We start from the raw sequence: 18,664 nt of genomic DNA, 5'->3' as shown, positions 1-18,664 counted from the left end.
ACTTACTTTGGAGGTATGTTCCTCTAAAAAAAAATATGGGCTGATCCCAAAAGCAGCGCAGCCTAACGCAACGTCTAAAAGCATTTGCTGTCACGGTGGAAGAATGCGAGAAACTGGCACACGACACAGCTGAAATTTCAAAGAGCAACCTTGGAACAAAAGAAGCATGCGTGCAATCATCGCCTAGCGGTTATATAGCATTCATTGGGCTACTGTACTCAAAGAGAGAGGTTCAATCTCACCGTCAGTCATGCATTTCTTTACAGCATTATAGGCAGAGTTCACCCACTTTGGAGGTATATCTAACAGAAAACTTGAGGTGTGTTGAGTGCATGCAAGCACGTCACAGTGTACTCAAAATAGCAAGCTTGTGAGACATCAGAGGTATAGAAATGTCACTTTAATAAATGAGAGTTTCCAAGATCTCCCATGATGCACATGCGTGCAGCTGTCAAAACATTATCATCATCACATTCTGAATACGCTATCGCATACTTAGAGGGTTAACGGTGCTAAGTTATGGCCTAGCTTTTTTTGCATGTGGTGTGGAAGCGCTGTGCAAAAGTGGTCATATCAGAAAGTGAGGACAACACAACAATGGAGCCCTGAAATTTGCCCACTTCGTCGAGGCAAATCAACCTGGGCCACGATTGCCACCGGTGGCCTTGACCTGGCCACCTACCGAAGGACAACAGCACAGCTGTCTTTAATGCAGACCTTCCTTTGACATCACCACACCTTTGTCAGTCGTGTCACGTCTTCAACATAATAATTACATTCAGTAGTAGATAAAAAACCCACTGTGATGAAGAAATAAGTGCACAAGAATCTGCGGTGCACACTTCCACAAATGTATGAGACAGCCTGTCCTGTGTTTGACCTTCCTTTTGTGCTACGTTTTTTTTTTTTTTCGCCTTTAAAAAATTGTCAAGTATGCACCAACTAGGCCCACAGAAACTTCTTCTAAGCCACATATGTATTACAGTCAAATTGCAATAATTCAAACATGAAGGGGCCCGAAAATTTGTTCGAATTAAACGGAGTTCAAACGTGCAGCCCTGCGTGCAGCGCTGCGTTTGGCAATGCATGTGCACTGAACTAACACGAGTGACCAGTTCCGGAAATGTTACTTCTCGATAAAGGTGTGCAAATATCCGAAACTTCAGATATTCAATTTCAATTCAATTAGTATTCTATTCTAAAAACGCTTTTACTATTCGAAATATTCGAACCTCCAGAAATTATTGTCGTCAATGTGTTAAGTCAGCTTTGCCGCAATACAGCCATGTTATGCGACGAGGCATAGACTGTATTGCAGTGAAGCGTATCAAAAGTAATAAGTGGTCACTGTCACGGGGCCCCTGCTGGTGCTATCAGCACCAGCAGCTGAAGTACCCACACTGTGCTGCCTTTTCGTGCATCTGGTGGACAACACCAGCTGCCAGGTGGAAACCTCCGTGTCTGCTGGCCAAGTGCCTAAAAACACGGTTTCCAAACTACAAATTTGACCAAGTAGCAAGCTGGGCCATGACTTTAGACCCTCGTTCCCAAACTAGTTAAGTACCACCAGGTTGCTTCAATGGCAAACTTGATTGAAGACCTGGCAAGGACAGTTTAAACACCAAACAACCCAGATATGTCCTCAACAACAAAAGCTTCCGAGAGGCACCTTCCATGTCAGCCCTGCCAAAAGACTTTGATAGGCTCGCCAACCAGCAGCAATTATCACTGCCACAAGCATAGGTTGAAAGACAATGATGAAATTTTGGGCCAAAGGGAAGATCCATGAGACCGGTGGTGTAAGCACGGTGCCCACTGTTGGATCGGCTTGCAAAGGGATACCTGCCGATACCAGACACGAGTGAGTCCAGTGAGCAGCTCTTTTCGGTGTCTGAAGGAAGTGTGACATGCAGGAGGGTGTCGCTGCTCCCCGACCGAACGTGTCGAGCAGCTATCCTTCCTTCACGACAACATTACATAACTGCAGTTATGATATTGTCAAGCCAAAGTGTCGTACTAGATAATTTTTATGACACCAAGCATAATGGTATTCACTGTGCAATAAACTTTTTTTTTTATACCTCTGGTTGGTTAAAAAAAATTGAATTTTCACAAGACCAATAGTAATCATATACGTAAAATACTCAATTCGACTCGCAGTTGGTTTTCATTATACGAATTCACTTTGCAATTGAAAATTTTATATTAGCACACCCTACTTCTAGGCAAAATTTCAATGCTGTGAAGCCACACCTCAAGATGCGCATATAACCTGCACCGAATTTATGCTAGATCGAAAAAATTTTTGGTGCAGGTTATAGGCACCAATATACAGTACCTGCAATGGGAGATGGGAGCAGCAGCTGGTGCGCGGAGCACCTGTGGACCCTTACAATAGCAATAAGTGAAAAATGACATTAAATGTCAAAGCAAAAAAAAAATGAAAAATTTTTTTGCACAATATGACTCCAGGAGAGTCGAAATCCCGGTCAATTGGCACATCATTTTCGGGAAAAACCAGTCAAAAAGATGAAGGAGAAGAGAATGGAATTCAAACCACAACAACTGGCTCACAGAAAAAAATAGTCAAAAAGAGGAAAGACAAGAGAAAGGAATTCACACCACTTTCCAGCTTTGTGCCAGCTTTGAATTCCAGCTTTGTGCAAGTTCAGGCAATTAATGATTCTGTATATTTCAGAAATTGACTACATTTCAAAAGCTAGGTAGCAAAGCAGACAGCCAGCCATGCTTTGCCACTTTTAAGGAAGCAGCAAAATGCAGACTGACCTGTACGTAAGACGTGAGGCCCGTGCAGAGCGTAGAAGCGTTGATGTCTGCTGGTTGTTCTTCAAAGTGGACTGTGCCCGTTAATGAGACTTCCTGAGAAGACGCTGGAAACTTTTGCCCTGGCAGGAACAAAATTAACATCAACTACAGTTAAACCTCTGTCAGAAATACTCCAGTGAGCGATTCCCTTATATCAATTATTGTGTACAGCAGCTATAACTTCTGAATGCTCAGTACATTCACAGAGACTTTCACGTAATCTTGAGAGCACACCAGTACACGTGAAAAACCGAGAATGACCTGAAGAATGCATACTTGAAATCGGCGTTCAAAACGACTGCACCACAAAGAAGTACACAAGACGAACACTACCTAACAACGAAAGTTTATTAAGAGCAACACATGAAAAAAAAATTCACCGTCGATTACGATACTCCATAATGTGAATTTTGAGCGCAGCTGTTTAGGTGTTTTGAATTCCCTATATATTGTGGCAAAGAACTTGATTCTTAACAACAGGGTTCTCTTGGCGGCGACGCTGAGCCTCTGCTTGGGCAGCTCGTTTAGCAGCAGTGGCAGACGAAGCATTTCCACCGGTAGCGTCGCTCATTGATCAGAAAGAAAGCGTGAACACGGGAATGTGTGGCTCGCACGGAGCACATTCTCAAGCGGTGGCTGCACCGAAGGCGAAGTAGCGCATGCGCAGTGGGTCTGAAGCTCATGCCAGCTCTTTGTTTCCATATATGGTATCGGTGGACGCGCTCGCCGCATGCCTGGTCACCGCCATGAAACACGTCACTCTGCTTTCTTCCTCAGCCTTTCGCCATACTCTCCTCTTCATGCTTCCGCTACACCCGACACCTCTGCTTTCCTCCTCGCGCTCTCTTCGCTATCGCAGCCTTTCATCCCCCGCTGCACTCCGCGTTCGCTCTTTTATCCTTCGCTGCGCTCGTTCACTTGGTTACGCCAAGGGACGCCGACGGCTTGCAACCACAGGCTTGCAACCACATGCAATACTTTGTGCTGAGAAATGCAAGGTATCCGTTCTCTTTAATGTCGTGACTAAAATCAACATTAAGCACAAAAATAATAAAGCATGTGAACTTGTGAAAGCTTTCCATAAACAAAGGCAGCATGACAATTGTGTATCCAAACCTGAAGTGACCACGTATTCCCAAGCAGAGTAACCGAGAAAAGAATGTTTATTACGGGTATTGCGTGCTATAGCACACAGCAAGAAAGAGGGGAAGGGACACAATGAGGGTGAGGGAAGTGATTACAGAAGATGCGCATCAAATTCATCGGCACGTGCGGTGCATGAGGATATAACAAAACCTTCTGTCTATGTTAGACTGTGAGAAGCAGCTGCCTGCTGATTTATTTCATGATGTTGGTTAATGGCGCACACGCGCAGGTGGTGTTTTCCTTTTGTCTGTTGCTCTTAATAAACATGTTGTGAGAGAGCAGTCATCTCAGTCCTGTAGTCCTTGGCTTTCTTATTTAGTCATTTTCCGCAATGGTTTAAAACATGTATTCATCATAACTAGCCCAACTAGTTACTAGTTCTACCTTACTGCTACCTGAGGAACTTTTGGGAACTGCTGGATAATGCTAAGTGACTACTACAGTCTGAAAAAGCATGTAGCTTCCATGCAGCAGTAATCAATTGGCAATCAAGGTCATTGATTTCAAGGCCGTAGTCTTCGTTTTTGTGTCACCGGAACAGTAATGACTTTGCCTCGGGGCCAACTCCAATGCCACCTATTCAAATACATGTAAAACACAGAAATGCCTTTAAGAGACAACCACTGGACCGATTCGAATGAAATTTGTTGCATTTGACAGAAAAATTAAGTTCAGTGACTCTAGGAAACGTAATTTTCATTTAGGGCTTCAAGATTTATTGCAATGATTATTGAAAATCAATAAGCTTTAAAAAAAATAATAAAAGCACGAAGTTTACAAATCCTTAACTTTGCACCAAAAACATTATCACAGTTCTGTAAACTGCATCTGCTAGAGCATATAAAGCTGACATAGTGGATATATAAATTTACACGCCGCATTAAATTGTTAACATGTTTAGGACAGTTTCACGAAAGTCCTACTTGTAAATTAGTGGCATATTTCAGAGTGGTGTATACATAAATTTGTTCACTTTAGAAGTGTTACTAGGCGCAGTTTACTAAGTTGTTGTATCGTTTTTTAATTTTTTCGCTGAGTTAGAAGTGTAAACACTTGCATTTTTTTAATATTGCAATTTTCGATAATTTTTAATGAATTGAAAATACACTTCCAACTATTTCTATTTCTTAATTTATTTTTCTAAATGCAGCATGCCTCATCAAATTTGATGCAGTGGTTGCTAAGAAAAAAAGATTTCTCCATTCCCACGTACACGTAGATGGAAACTCCCGAGCTAAAGCTTCCGTTTAGGGCAGACAATGAGAATCTGGTGCACGTCGCACACCAGAGCACTCTTCAACGTCCCTTTCTTTCATGGCAGTGAGTATTGCGCTGGCACTCACATTTAGAAACTTGAGCTTTATTAGAAGTTGAACAGCTGTTTCATTACATACTGCTGACTGGAGCTTCCTGCATATTTCACCTTTAGCGTCTCACAAGGAAGCTTACGAGGGCTCTGCAATACTGAAAAAAGGGCTTAAAAGAAAGAAGACGACCGGCAACCGTCTCAGCTTGAATTAATTCGCAATTCGACCTGAATTCTCAGTCCAGCCCTCACACAAAGAGTTTTTGTAGCTGCTGCGAAAGCCTAGCACAGCATGTCCGCTGATCTTTGCCAGCCTCACCACACCATGTCTAAGCAACAACCGCGGCACACTTTGTTCTCTTCTCCTAATCAGCCGACCGTCGGCACAGCCATTTTACTTAACGGAGTTCTATTTTACGTACTTAATGGTGTTATGTTTGTGAAGCTTATCGTGGCCTTGTCTCGCCACGACCAGCAACAGCCCTGGCATCGAGCCCTCACACTACCAAGCAACGGGCCCCTACCTGACGTCACTTTATTTATTTATCCTGTAAGCCTTGCTCGGGCTCGTAAAGGAAGTGGGTACAGATGCAGGGTCTGGGAAGTGCAGAAAAGAGCAATACAATTTATAAAGGAAAGGAGCAGAACAAAAAATGCAGGAAATGCAAACAGGTGTAATGTGACAAGAAAGGTCATCGGTCACCAAGCACACACTAAAACGAATACCGTTGATCAAGCAGAGATTCAAGAAACAACTCAACTTTGTAGACAAACACCACATTTCCGCTTTTTGCGGAAACGACTGTGGGATTATGCTAAGGCTAATCAAGTGAAGACTGACAAAGTAAACCGAAAGTTCGCTACTCTTTATATAAATAAGGTGAAATATGTCTATGATGAATCCCTGGACCGAGTTGTGCAAGCAGACTGACAGGAACTGAAAGCGGATGGGTCTGTGCTTTCTTTTCTTATTGGGAATTGCAGAAGCATACGAAATAAATGTGATGAATTTTCTAGCCTCATTGATATGTCTAGACCAACTCTCGTTCTTGGATCTGAATCCTGGCTCGATGTGACGTTGAGGATAATGAAGCCTTTCCCAGGGGCTTTGTTTGTTACCGTAAGGACCGAAATCATTTCGGGGGAGGCGTTTTTATTTTAGTGGATGCGACAATGTGCTCCCGGCAAATTGATATTGAATGCAGTCAAAGTGAAATGTTGTGGGTAGAGATTAGATTGAAGAACAGTACGTCATTATCGGTATGTTCGTTCTATCGCTCACCAGGAAGCAAAGTTAATATACTAGGTGAGTTTACCGCGGCAATGGAAACAGTGAGCACTGATTACCTAATTATAGGCGGTGATTTTAATCTTCCAGAAATCGAATGGTCTCTAGCAGATCCCAGTTCCAGCGCTTGCAGCCAGTCAAGTAAAGCAATGTTGAAGATATGTTGCCTTTTCGAGTTAACACAACTAGTTCTAGAGCCGACAAGGGCAAAAAATGTTTTAGATTTATTTTTCACTAACACGCCAGAGGCGGTGATTTCTACAACAGTGCTGCCGAGCATAAGTGACCACCAAGCTGTATTGTGCGATATGAATCTGCAGTATGTGAGAGCTGCTAACAGTGGTCCACGGTGCATCTACAGCTATCAAAAAGCACATGTCAGTGATATGACCCTGGCTCTAGATTCCTACTATGATGTGTTTGAGACACAGGCTGCATTCATGAATATGGATGAGCTATGGAAAGTACTTAAGAACAGGTTGCTCGAGATGCTTGAAAGATATGCACCATCATGGGTTATGACTGCGCGGTGCAGCAAAAGTAAGCCGTGGTGTTCGCGACACGTGAAATGTAAGGCCAGGCAGAGAGCGCAAGTTTACGCTGCTTATAAGAAAAACCCTTCGTCGAAGCTTAAAGATAAACTCAAAAACAAAACTGAAGGGATGAAGGCAGCTATGCAGACAGCCAAAGATAAGTACTTCAGCACGTTTCACCTGCGCATACAGAAAAGACCGAAAGAACTATGGCAATTCTTTAAAATGAACAGTAAAGATGTGTTATCAATACTGGCCCTTGATAGCGACGGTGCTACCGTCCATAACGACATTGAAAAAGTCGAGTGCTTCATCTCGTTTTTCAGTTCTGTGTATGCTGCTCGTGTTGACACTCAAAACACTGTGGCACGATCCACCCCAGTGTTGGGTGAGCCCATGGACGATATCATGATCAACCAACGAGGAATAGAGGCCGTTTTCAAGACATTGAATGCGTCTAAAGCAACTGGGCCTGATGCTTTGTCACCGGCACTGCTTTCTTTGTGCCCACGAGAAGTGTCCAAATACCTGTGCATAATTTTTACTAAATCTTTACTAGAAATTTCTTTACCAGATGACTGGAAACTTGCCATTGTCATCCCTGTGCATAAAGGTGGACCGCAAAGTAGTGCTTTGAATTACCGGCCTATCTCGCTTACTAGCGTTGCTTGTAAGATACTTGAGCACGTGCTTTACAGTAATGTTATGAGCCACATGAACGTGCACTTTTTGCTCAGCCCCCAGCAGGCATGAGCCCCCAGCAGCATGAATTTCGTAGTGAATTTTCCTGTTGAAACATCAGTTGGTTGAGTTGACACATGATTTATCAGGAGCTTTGGATCAGGGTTTTTCTGTTCACTGTTCGTTTCTAGATTTCAAGAAAACGCTCGATGTTCTCCCTCACTCCTTACTTATACAAAAATTAGAAGTGTGTAATATAAACAGTACAGTTGTTAACTGGATAAAAGAATACCTAAATTTAAGAAGACAGAAAGTTGTACTTAATGGACAAAACATCCCGTGAAGTTGATGTGTCCTCTGGCGTGCCCCAAGGATCAGTCATAGGACCGCTTTTGTTTCTTATCTATATAAATGGTATTTGCTCCGGAATTTCATCGCAAATGAGGCTATTTGCCGATAGCTGTGTTTTGTGCCGGACTATTAATACTACCCATGACTGCAATGTTTTGCAAAATGACCTGTATAAGATAAATGAGTGGTGCAACAAGTGGCACATGCTCATTAACTTGAAAAAAACCGTTCATATGCGTTTTTCGAGGAAAAGAACAACTCATGACTTCTGTTCCTCTTTAAATTCAACCACGATATTATCAGTTCAGGAGCACAAACATCTTGGCGTTTATTTCACACCCGTTCTTTCTTGGAGCCGTCACATTGATCACATCACAACTAAAGCATGCCGCATTCTAGGTTTCCTGCGCAGAAATGCAAAAAAGTTGCCACTGGAGACAAACGTATCATTGTACAAATCAAATGTCTGATCTGTTCTGGATTATGCTTGTGCTGTGTGGGATCCGTGGTCAGCCCGTGACGTGAACAGTTTAGAAAGAATTCAAAGCATAGCCGTTCGTTTAGTTTGTTCAAATTATGCTAGGAATTTCAGTGTTTCAAGAGCAAAAGAAAGCCTCGGTTGGGAATCACTGCAGCAACGCAGGAAATATCTAAGAATGAAACTTTTTCACAACATATTCCACTCTCGAACAGGTATAGACCCCGGGAAATATTTTTACTCAACAGCTGGACCATGAAAATAAGGTTAAAGAAATAGCGTGCAAAACTGAAGCGTTTAAAATGTCATTTTTTCCCAGAACCATAAGCCAATGGAACAAGTTACCATCCGATGTCGCAACGATTCTTTCAAACGATGTATTTTCAAACTCTATACACCCATTGAAGTAAGATAGTGTTTTTGTGTGTATGTGCGAGTATGAAAGTGTTCCGGGTACATGATGTTTTGCCTGCTTTATTGATTGGTTCTTTGTTTCCTTCTCCCCCCCGCTGTAATGCCTACGGGCGCTGTGGGTATTGTGATAAATAAATAAATAAATAAATAAATAAATAAATAAATAAATAATTAAATAAATAAATAAATAAATAAATAAATCAGCATTAGTGAAATTCACAATACTATTAGGCAATCTATTGCACATTTCTATCACTTTATGAAAAAATAAAGTGTTTGAAAGTGTCACACCGCGTGATAAACAGCTGGATGCACTTGTCACAGTTGTTTCTACCAGAATGCCAGCACGGTGGCTTCAGGTAGTCTTCCTCCTTAATTTTTATGTTTCCGTGATAAAGTACAAAAATCACTGCGGTGACATTCCACCTAAAGGACAGAGTTTAGATGCACGAACAAGTTAACATTAACATGACGCAAGTATTCATTGTAGATCAACCTAACCGTTTTATTATGTATTTTTTAGAATTTTTCGACAAGGCAGGCTTGACTGGGGTGCCCAATTATACTTGCATACTCCAGAACAGGCCTTAAAATGTTTTGTGAGAGGTTAGTTTGACCTGTCGTGACCTCAGCTTCTCGCAGACTGGTTACATTTCAGTACGGTGCGATGCAAACTCGGCTTTGCCAACCATGACTTCTTGAACATATAATCTTTAGGCATATTCTGGAGTTTCTTGAAAATAGTAAAATATTGAGTGATACCCAGCATGGTTTTCGTCGCGGACTTAGTACTATAACTCAGCTCGTAGAATTTTCTCATGACATTTCACACGCTCTGGACAGTGGAAATCAAATTGATGCCATTTTGATAGATTTTTCCAAGGCATTCGACTCTGTTACACATTCAAAACTTCTCCATAAACTTCGCCCTATACTTAATAACTCATCCTTAGTTGACTGGATTGCTAGATTTTTACATAACCGTTCCCAGTATGTCTCGTTTAATTCCTCAAACTTGTCTATAGTAAATGTGTCATCCGGAGTTCCCCAGGGCTCAGTCCTGGGGCCACTTTTGTTCTTATTGTATATAAATGATTTGCCAAACTGTGTATCCGCAGAAATACGCCTTTATGCTGACGACTGCGTGCTTTATAACGTAATGAATATGAATGCTGATCACATATCACTTAACGATTCATTTGCCCAATTTTGCAGGTGGTGCGACAAATGGCAAATGAACATAAACTTTTTAAAAAACAGTCGCTTTATCCTTCAGTAAGCGCATCTCTATTTCTTTGTTTAATTATTCGTTTAATGGCTCTTGCCTTGCACGGGTGTCCGAATATAAGTACCTTGGCCTCATCTTCACACCTAACATGTTGAGGTCAAGGCATATTGAATACATATGCAATAAAGCATCAAAGAAAATAGGCTATTTAAATCGCACATTGCGAAAAGCTCCACGTGAAACAAAGCTGCTAACATATAAATCGCTCATCCGACCCATTCTCGAATATGGCTGCCCCATCTGGAACCCCTTATAAGGTATCCGACATTAACACTCTCGAATCAGTTCAAAAGAAAGCAATCCGTTTCATATACCGCCGTTATGACTGGAATTTCTCACCCTCATCTCACCTTGTTGCACTAAGTCTGCAACCACTGTCCGAGCGGCGCGATCGTCAATGTCTTAAATTGTTGCATATTCCCATTAACACCCCACGCTACTCATTAACAAACAACTATCTGTCTCCTGCTAAATTGAAACCTACAAGGAATAGCCACAAACTCAACCTTGAACCATTTCAACCGCGCACTAACTTATTTAAGTACAGTTTCTTTCCTCGTACGATTGAAAAATGGAACTTAGTGCCAGGTGAAACTAGGTCGTTACCTTTAGAGGAATTTTTATATCACTTAGGTTGATTCATGCTGTGTTTATGTTACTTGTGGTATGTTTGATTTTGTAACAATGCTGATTTTCAAGGTGTTGACGTTGAGTTGTGCAGACGAATGTTTTGATGTTGTATCCAATGTACACTCCCACTCCTGCGATAGCCCAATTGGGCTATCGAAATAAAACAAAATAAAATTAAATAAATGACGAATCCCTAATTTAAGCACTTTCTGGCCTAAAACAAATTCTAAGATTTGATATTGTCAGGTCTTTTCTGGCATTTATTGGCAAACACCAAAAAAGAACAATTCCTGGTTATACCCTCTTGAGACCCAAGGACAGCTCAGGGACATTAGCCGCCTTTCAAGTGAGTTCTTGCCAACTAGCATGTTACAAACGGAAAATATACCTTTCTTGTTTAAGTACCACGGTCAGGTGCTGAAAGCAGCAGCTTCATGTAGTAACCATCTCATGCTTGCTATGGTAAAATCTGCTTTTCTTTGCCTCTGGTTTTATACCATGTACTTCCATTTGTACTGTACATTTGTACATTTCGTGTTCTTTTTTTCTTTTTATTTTATAATGTATATTTTTCTCCAATGCTGCTGTGTGGTGAACACATACTGTGGTGCTAGAGGCCTAGTTGTGTTTTGTATCCAGCATCATGACAATCATGTATTGCTAACCAAATAAACAGATTAATTAATTAATTAATAAAATAACCAGATAGATAAGACATGACCTTACGTTGTGAGTTAGAACGGCAATGTTGCATCCTAAATATACTTTATGGGTGCTTTTGATTTTCTGTGACAACATAATCGCCTACATACAATTCGCGCCAATTTTCTCAAATGCTGAGGTCAAGAACATAACTAAACCACTTCCTTAGAGTTAAGCAGGCATCTGAATTCATATATGATATGAATATTGATGCATGTACATTGTTTATGTTTTTCGAGGGACTCTTTTTCACCAGCTGACAAGTGTCACTAAGTTATCACTCGATGCAAGACATGCCTTCCAGTATAGGAATATTTTCGAATGTTCTCGCCAATTGTATAGCGAAAGAATCTTTATCTAATCATATTGCATGTTTGAAGCAAACATGGAGTGGTGTACATTCTGGGACGCACGCGAGCACCAGCAGTTACACTAGAATATACTATTAGTTCGGTGTGAAAAGCCGACGTGTTGGAACCGTAGATCAGATTTGATGCTCAACAGGTGTGCACACTGCTATCGTGCTTGAGTGTTACATATTTTTCTGGGAACAAATTAGGCTAATAATGAGCTAGTTTTCACGATTAATAGCTGTGTCACTGCCTGGTTCTTCACCATCATTACAGTGTGACAATATTTGAAATGGTCATTTCCATTTCTGAAAAGGACTAAAGGCAACATGCAACATAATGTACAAGGGTTCTCACGGGAATACGCAGTCATGGCGCAGGGCAAACACAAGGCGGGTCAAGGCAGGGTTCATCCAAGCTCCTACCCACAGAGTTCACATGTCGAGCAAGCGAGATTAAGAGGACACTGGTAGCGCGGCCCCAACTCGAATGCTGCCCACTCAAATACATGTAAAACGCAGAAATGCTCTTCTGAGAAAACCCCTGGGCCGATTTTAATTATATTTGGTACATTTGAGAGAAAACGTTAAATTCTAGTGACTGTTTAAATCAGATTTTTTATTTACGGTTTTAATCTTTTTACAGAAATTGCCAAAAGTTGGTAAGCTTGAAAAATATAGAAGCATAATGTTTATGAATTTGTAATTTTGCACCAAAAAATAGATATTGCAATTTTGCAAATTGCATACGTCAGAACATCCAAAGTGGAACATCCAAGCAAATTTGATATATCAAGTTATATGTTACACAATTTTGTTACAATGTTAACAAAGGTTCTGCAAAAGTCCTCACATAATCGTGGTGTAGAGAAGAGCCATGTATAATACACTGAATTTGCCCGCTTTAGATGTACTATTATATGCAATTTACAGAATTGCAATATTAATTGCAATATCGTTTTTCATTGCTGAGTTAGAGTTGCAAACTTGATTCGTTTTTGGGAAATTTGTGATTTGCAACAATTTCTATAATGAAAGTGACAACCTAAATCGAAAATTCGCTACCAACGGTCACTAGATTGAAACTTTTTCTTTTAAATGTAACAAATCTGATCCAATTTGGTGCAGTGGTTGCCGAGGAAAACGATTCCTCCTTTCCCATGCATTTAGATAGGAGCCCCCGAGCTAAAGCTTCCTCTTAATACAACATGTGGTGCAATCTTTCCGCCACATTTCACAAAACGCCATATTGGCAGCAAATACACCCTGTGACTGTTCAGGCATGGCAGCGGTTGGTTAGTGGATGCTTTCTGCACATCACTGAGCTCACACTGTATAAACAAGCACCTCATAGTTGATAAGAAGCAATCATGTGGGCGTCATGAGCCTGTGTAGTCCATCTTTACCCATGATGCCATTCGTGTGGTGGCCCCGCTACATTAAATAAGTTACACTTGCAGATACATTTTACGGCTCATTACTGCTACCACAAAAGAAGAGAGAGAAAGGAAAGAAAATTGTGCAATGCACACCATTTTAGTCGGGTTTGTTCCTTATACAATTATCACACAAAGAACCATCCCTTAAATAGAGCTAATGAGGTGTCCGTGAGAGAAACACACTCGTGCAACACAGTCAAACCCCGATATAATAAACACAACTACAATAAATTATCAGATGCAACAAAGTAAATCTGAAATGTGCCTCACCAATTTAAGCATGTAATGAATTCAAGCTTATAATGAACGAAGCTATTTTCCTGTTCAATGCAACTACGTTAAATGTGATTTGACTGCAGCTATGAAAACAAGTTTCTGGTGTACACACAAAGCCATCAGCTTCCACAGAAGCTTTTTGTGAAGTTTCCGTGTGGCCTTCTTACTTTTACAATTTACAGGTTCCACTTGCAATCTCAATTTTCTGCATGTTTATTGCTTCCATGGCTGCCCTTTCCACCTCTTTAGAGCGACCTGTGACTTGAACTAGTGCGCAACAGGTTCCTTAAAGGGACACTAAAGGCAAATAAAAAGTCTAGCTAAAGTGATAGAGCAATGCTCTAGAATGTCTAAGGCATCAATATAATTGAGAACAGAGCTTTAGTAATCGAGAAATTGAGGTAAATGCAGGACACGATAAGAGACTCCCCAGAGAAATTCAGGTACTTACTTACCCGATGACAAAGGCGCTCCTAAAAAAAATTATGTCACTAGTACGCAACCACTCGGATTAAAACATCATTTCGTTGGATTATAAGACGGAAGAAAATGCTACTTGCCTACTCCTATTAGATTCTTAGAAAAGACAACTTTTTGGCGCTACCCTTTATAACGACATGGGTGGTGTAAAGGTTTCGTTTTCACTCGACTCTGTGCCGCACTTTCGTGTTTCAGTAGTTCCGATATCGTGTAGTGTTACTGGCTCGCTAAACTCACACTTAAAGTTGTAAGCAGCAGAGAATGCCACGTCCATGTGGTGTCGCGAGATGCCCGAACGGTCCAGACGGTGACCAGAATCGTCACCCAACGTCACATGCACTGCTGGAGTCCTTGCTGCTTTCGCGCTCGGAAGAGCTGGTGTCGAGGCCACCATCGTAGTACGCGACGACACCGGCAGTGCGCTCTCTCAACAGCATGTCACGCTCATCGGAGCTTAAATCCCCTCAAATCGAGCCCAGCATCGTGAGCCAATGTGCCGTTGTCAGTGTCGTCAACAAGGTCTATTGCGACGAGTGTCGAAGATCATCATGTTTACAATTCGGCGCACGCTTTTCCTTCCGCTTTCTCACTGCCGTCGGCCCTGTTTTGGCTGTTTCTGGCCGAGCGTCTGCATTTTCCACAAAAAAGCCGTAGCGCCGTCTGCGGGCAGGGTTTTACTACAGATATATTCTAGGCACTCTAGTTTTACTCACCGGCAGCACAACATCACTATGAGACCTTGACGTCACCACTCCTCGCTCGGGAAGGCGATTTGAACAGCGCAAGAGGTAAGCGGACGCTTCAGACGCAATTTTTTCATAAAATAAGTCTGTTCTTGGCACAAAACAACCGTTTTGAGGTTTCTGTGATTGTATTTTAACATTCCACGTTCACTTAATATTTGCCTTTAGTGTCCCTTTAAACATTGATGACGGTCCATGACTAGCAGCACAGTACTTTCCACTTGAGTATATACTGTACTGGAAGAGCTTTTGAAATTGGTAAATTTGTGGTGTTAAGAGAAGTGAGAACAACCAACCTGGCCAATTATCTAGAGAGAGAAAGCAGGCATCTAACACTCCTTCACATAATGATCATAATAATCACTTACTAAACCCTCAAAGGCCCAAATGGCACTATATAAGAAGAGGATGAATATGTGCAATGAAATGACCAAATAAGATGATGCAACCTGCAACCAAAAAAGACAAAAGGTGCAAGAACCATTCGCATGCTTCAAGGGGACAAATATTAATTGTGCCTGCCTGCATTCTTTAACAGAGAGCTTTAGCATTTCTCTGTACATATCTCCATTTGCAGAACACTGGAGAGGTGAACATGAAAAGCAGTACTGGTGGTGCCACCTTGTGACCCATGTAGTTCTGTGAGTGGTTCTTAGTTTCTTCTAGAGTTTTTACATTATCCTTCAAGTTTCAGGCACTTTATTACAGATAGTAGACACAGATTGTAAGCTTCTTTTTTCGAGAATAATTGATGTTGCATTCAAGACTGGACAATGCCTGCTGTATGTAGCCTGACCCTTTTAACTCTGGAGATTTCCTTGAGTGCCTTGTTCCTGTTATTAAGTCTTTCACCATCCCTGTTTATTGTTGTGCAGTTAATTATGAAATAGCACTAGCTTGCCCAGCTTATCGTTCCCTCCGTACAGTGCTAGAGTGAAGTACCAAGTCTATCAGCCAGAATGACAGCCATGCACTGCTTGAGACCCTGCCCACCGTAGCACCTCTGGCTACTCACCGATCGTCCAAAGCAGGCTGCACTTGTCTCTGGCCAGGGAGACACTGCCACAGCTGGGCATCAGGCTCGACTTCTTGATGCGCCCCCTGCATGGAAAGTCCGCACTGCAAGCACAGCCAAACATCCTGTTCCGAGAATCACCACTTTGAAGGTCTGGATCACAGGCTATCTTCATGAAGTGTTTGTTCAAGTTGTGCTTTTAGTGTCACCAATATTATTTGTGCTGTGCTGTCACAATTTCAATTACTTTGCCTGAATTATCAGCTTGCTCCCCATATTGTTAGATCTGTGATACTGTTCACTTAATGTAGATATTCTATTGTAATTTATAATGTATTGTAAAGATATTATCATTGTCAATTTTCATGCACTAAAGGTAAAAATTACAATGTACGTATAAGACTATTATGCATTCTGTGTCTTCTAAAATTTTGTCCACATTTGTGGATGTTTGTGTGCTGCTGGCTTTGAGGGTTCGTGGGCACAGTCAAGTTGTTGGTACTTTTATTCTGGATCTTTTCTGAATTTTATTTTGGTGCAAGCTTATGAAATGCCTACGAATGACTATGTTCACGTCATTCAAGAAAATTTACTCCATAACTATTTACAGCTATTGTTGAGACCTTATGATTTACTTTGTATAAAATAGTTCTTTATTTTTGTTGGTTGCTGACACACTGATTGGGTTCCCATGTTTCCCGGTCTGAAAATTGGTCTGAAAATTTGAAAATTGCCTGCGCAGTGCAATTGGATATGAAGTCAAAACTGATTTGCAAACCACCTACAGTCAGAGCCAGCTTTGTCACCGCTGTCATCACAAGAAGGTGGCAGAAGAGAAGCAGTTCTCACATATGAAAATGACGGTGACAAGCTGCTTACAGTATTTGATTAAATAAGCTCATTCAAAGATAAGTTTTACAGCCTAAGCTAGCAACAAAAACAGGCTATGCTAGCTACAACGAAGTCACATTGTGCATTTTTGCTGATCTAGAGAAATGTATGTGTCGCAAGGATGAAGCAGTGAAGTGGTTAGTCTAGACATCGGCCACCATCTGACTTGCAAATGTTGTGGAGTCATTCGATAAATGCAGAATAACAAACTCGCAATAGATTGTATGGAGCATGACATGCTGTCACAAAAGTGGGCGTAATCAACACGGGCACCACGCCAGCAACTGTCATCCCCGTGGCAGCTTCGACAGAGGGAGAGAGCGCATACGCCACAGACAGTCAACACGATCAACGCAGACTAGAAGCTTTGACAAGATACGCGGAGGCTATGGAATAGAGAGAGAGGAGAGAGACAGCGCATGCTGAAACACCCTCTCAGACCCCTACGTACGGCGAGCAGAGAAAGAGGAGGAGGGCGACAGCCCAAGTATTCACCAACGGATGAGTCACCGCCCTCCTAGAAGACGCTTCGGCGGCCACGGCCAAAAACGTGCAAAATGTCTAGAAGATTCCCAGGCTTTGTTCATATAATGGGAGCATGACTTCGTAAGAAGCTTCGAGAAACGCCGGCAAAGGGGATAAAAGCGCCGTGTGGGAATCAGTAGGGGTATCAGACCGCGACTGTGAAGACATGTGATGTGAAGACTGACCATTTGCGTAAGAAGCGGATTCCCCGGCAAGCTAGTCGACGAGTTCCTCGAACGTCTGCATTTCTGGAAGAAGTGCCTTCTTCGAGAATTGCCTCGACCTACGCCGAGATCGTCCAGCTCAAGACCAGCACGAGTGGACACTTTGTGTTCCTATTCGTTCTGTACTGTATGTGTTGGACTTCTAGTGCTTGTCGTTAATTATTTTCCAAAGTTTTGTTAGCGGCTATTTGAACTGCATTGTGATGTACCTAGCCAAAATGTGTATGTGTGTATGAACTGCCTTATTTGAAGAATATATTTTGTTGTGTTTTGACAACTCTGGGCTCTGATTTGGTTTTCAGACCACAACCGGCGTTCGCTGGCGCACCAGAAGGCCTCTTACTAGTTGTCCGTGCTCTTGTGGGGTTATTTTCGGAAGCTGATAATTCAGCTTTGGAATTTGGCCCGGCGTTGGCACCTCATTCACGGGGTATGGGACACATGCTGTGGTGTCCAGAGAGAGAGGTAAAGTGATGTCGGACAGTGAATACAAGTGTAAATAAATTTCTATTTTGCGGAGGTAAAGACAGCTGGTGTCACCATTTTCCAATTGCCAGAATCAGAGAGATTTCAACTTCTTTAGAAACTTATGTCATGTTCATTAGTTTTATAATTTCAACCCTGTAGGGTCTCACACGTGCTCTTGGGACAAAGGAACAACAGCACAGTAGTGTAAACAATCACAAGGGCATTTATTCCACCTTTCATACACTGATGCATGCTAGCCAAAATACATTGCATAGAACATTCACATGGGTGCGCGACAAATCATGGAAGTCCGACTCACCGCGACCGGATAGCGAGCGAATATGTTTGCCCCATGCTAAGACACCATCGCCTAGTCATTCACGTGTATGGTTACGCGAAGGGTGGAGAGTTCGAACGATCGTGTTCGTCCAGTCCTGCTCCTAAGCCGTGTTGGGATGGTCCCGCGAAGCGGGCCAGCGCATGCACGAGCACTTCGTGCGTGTTGCTCGCCCACTCCCAAGCCAAGAGGAAGCGCATTCTTCCTTTTGCGCCCAAGCAACCCCGCCGCTAGGTGGCGTTAGCAGCGCAACACTAGCGCCATCTCGCGTGAT

The 18,664-nt window shown here is 42.1% G+C and overlaps 1 protein-coding gene across 1 annotated transcript in view; it reads right to left on the bottom strand.

Moving 5' to 3' along the window:
* LOC119458658 (AP-5 complex subunit mu-1-like) overlaps nt 1-18,664 on the bottom strand; it is a 69,543-nt gene that overhangs the window by 11,611 nt on the left and 39,268 nt on the right. Inside the window, exons 11-12 of the mRNA XM_037720524.2 lie at nt 15,946-16,031; nt 2,788-2,906 (exon numbers count right to left, since the gene is read on the bottom strand). Coding sequence (XP_037576452.1) covers nt 2,788-2,906; nt 15,946-16,031 — 205 coding nt within the window. The remainder of the gene's footprint in view (nt 1-2,787; nt 2,907-15,945; nt 16,032-18,664) is intronic.

Source organism: Dermacentor silvarum, chromosome 7, assembly GCF_013339745.2.
Source record: "Dermacentor silvarum isolate Dsil-2018 chromosome 7, BIME_Dsil_1.4, whole genome shotgun sequence".
Taxonomy (NCBI): Eukaryota; Metazoa; Arthropoda; class Arachnida; order Ixodida; family Ixodidae; genus Dermacentor; species Dermacentor silvarum.
The sequence above is the reverse complement of the archived record's forward strand: the minus strand, read 5'-3'. Positions and strand labels throughout refer to the sequence as shown.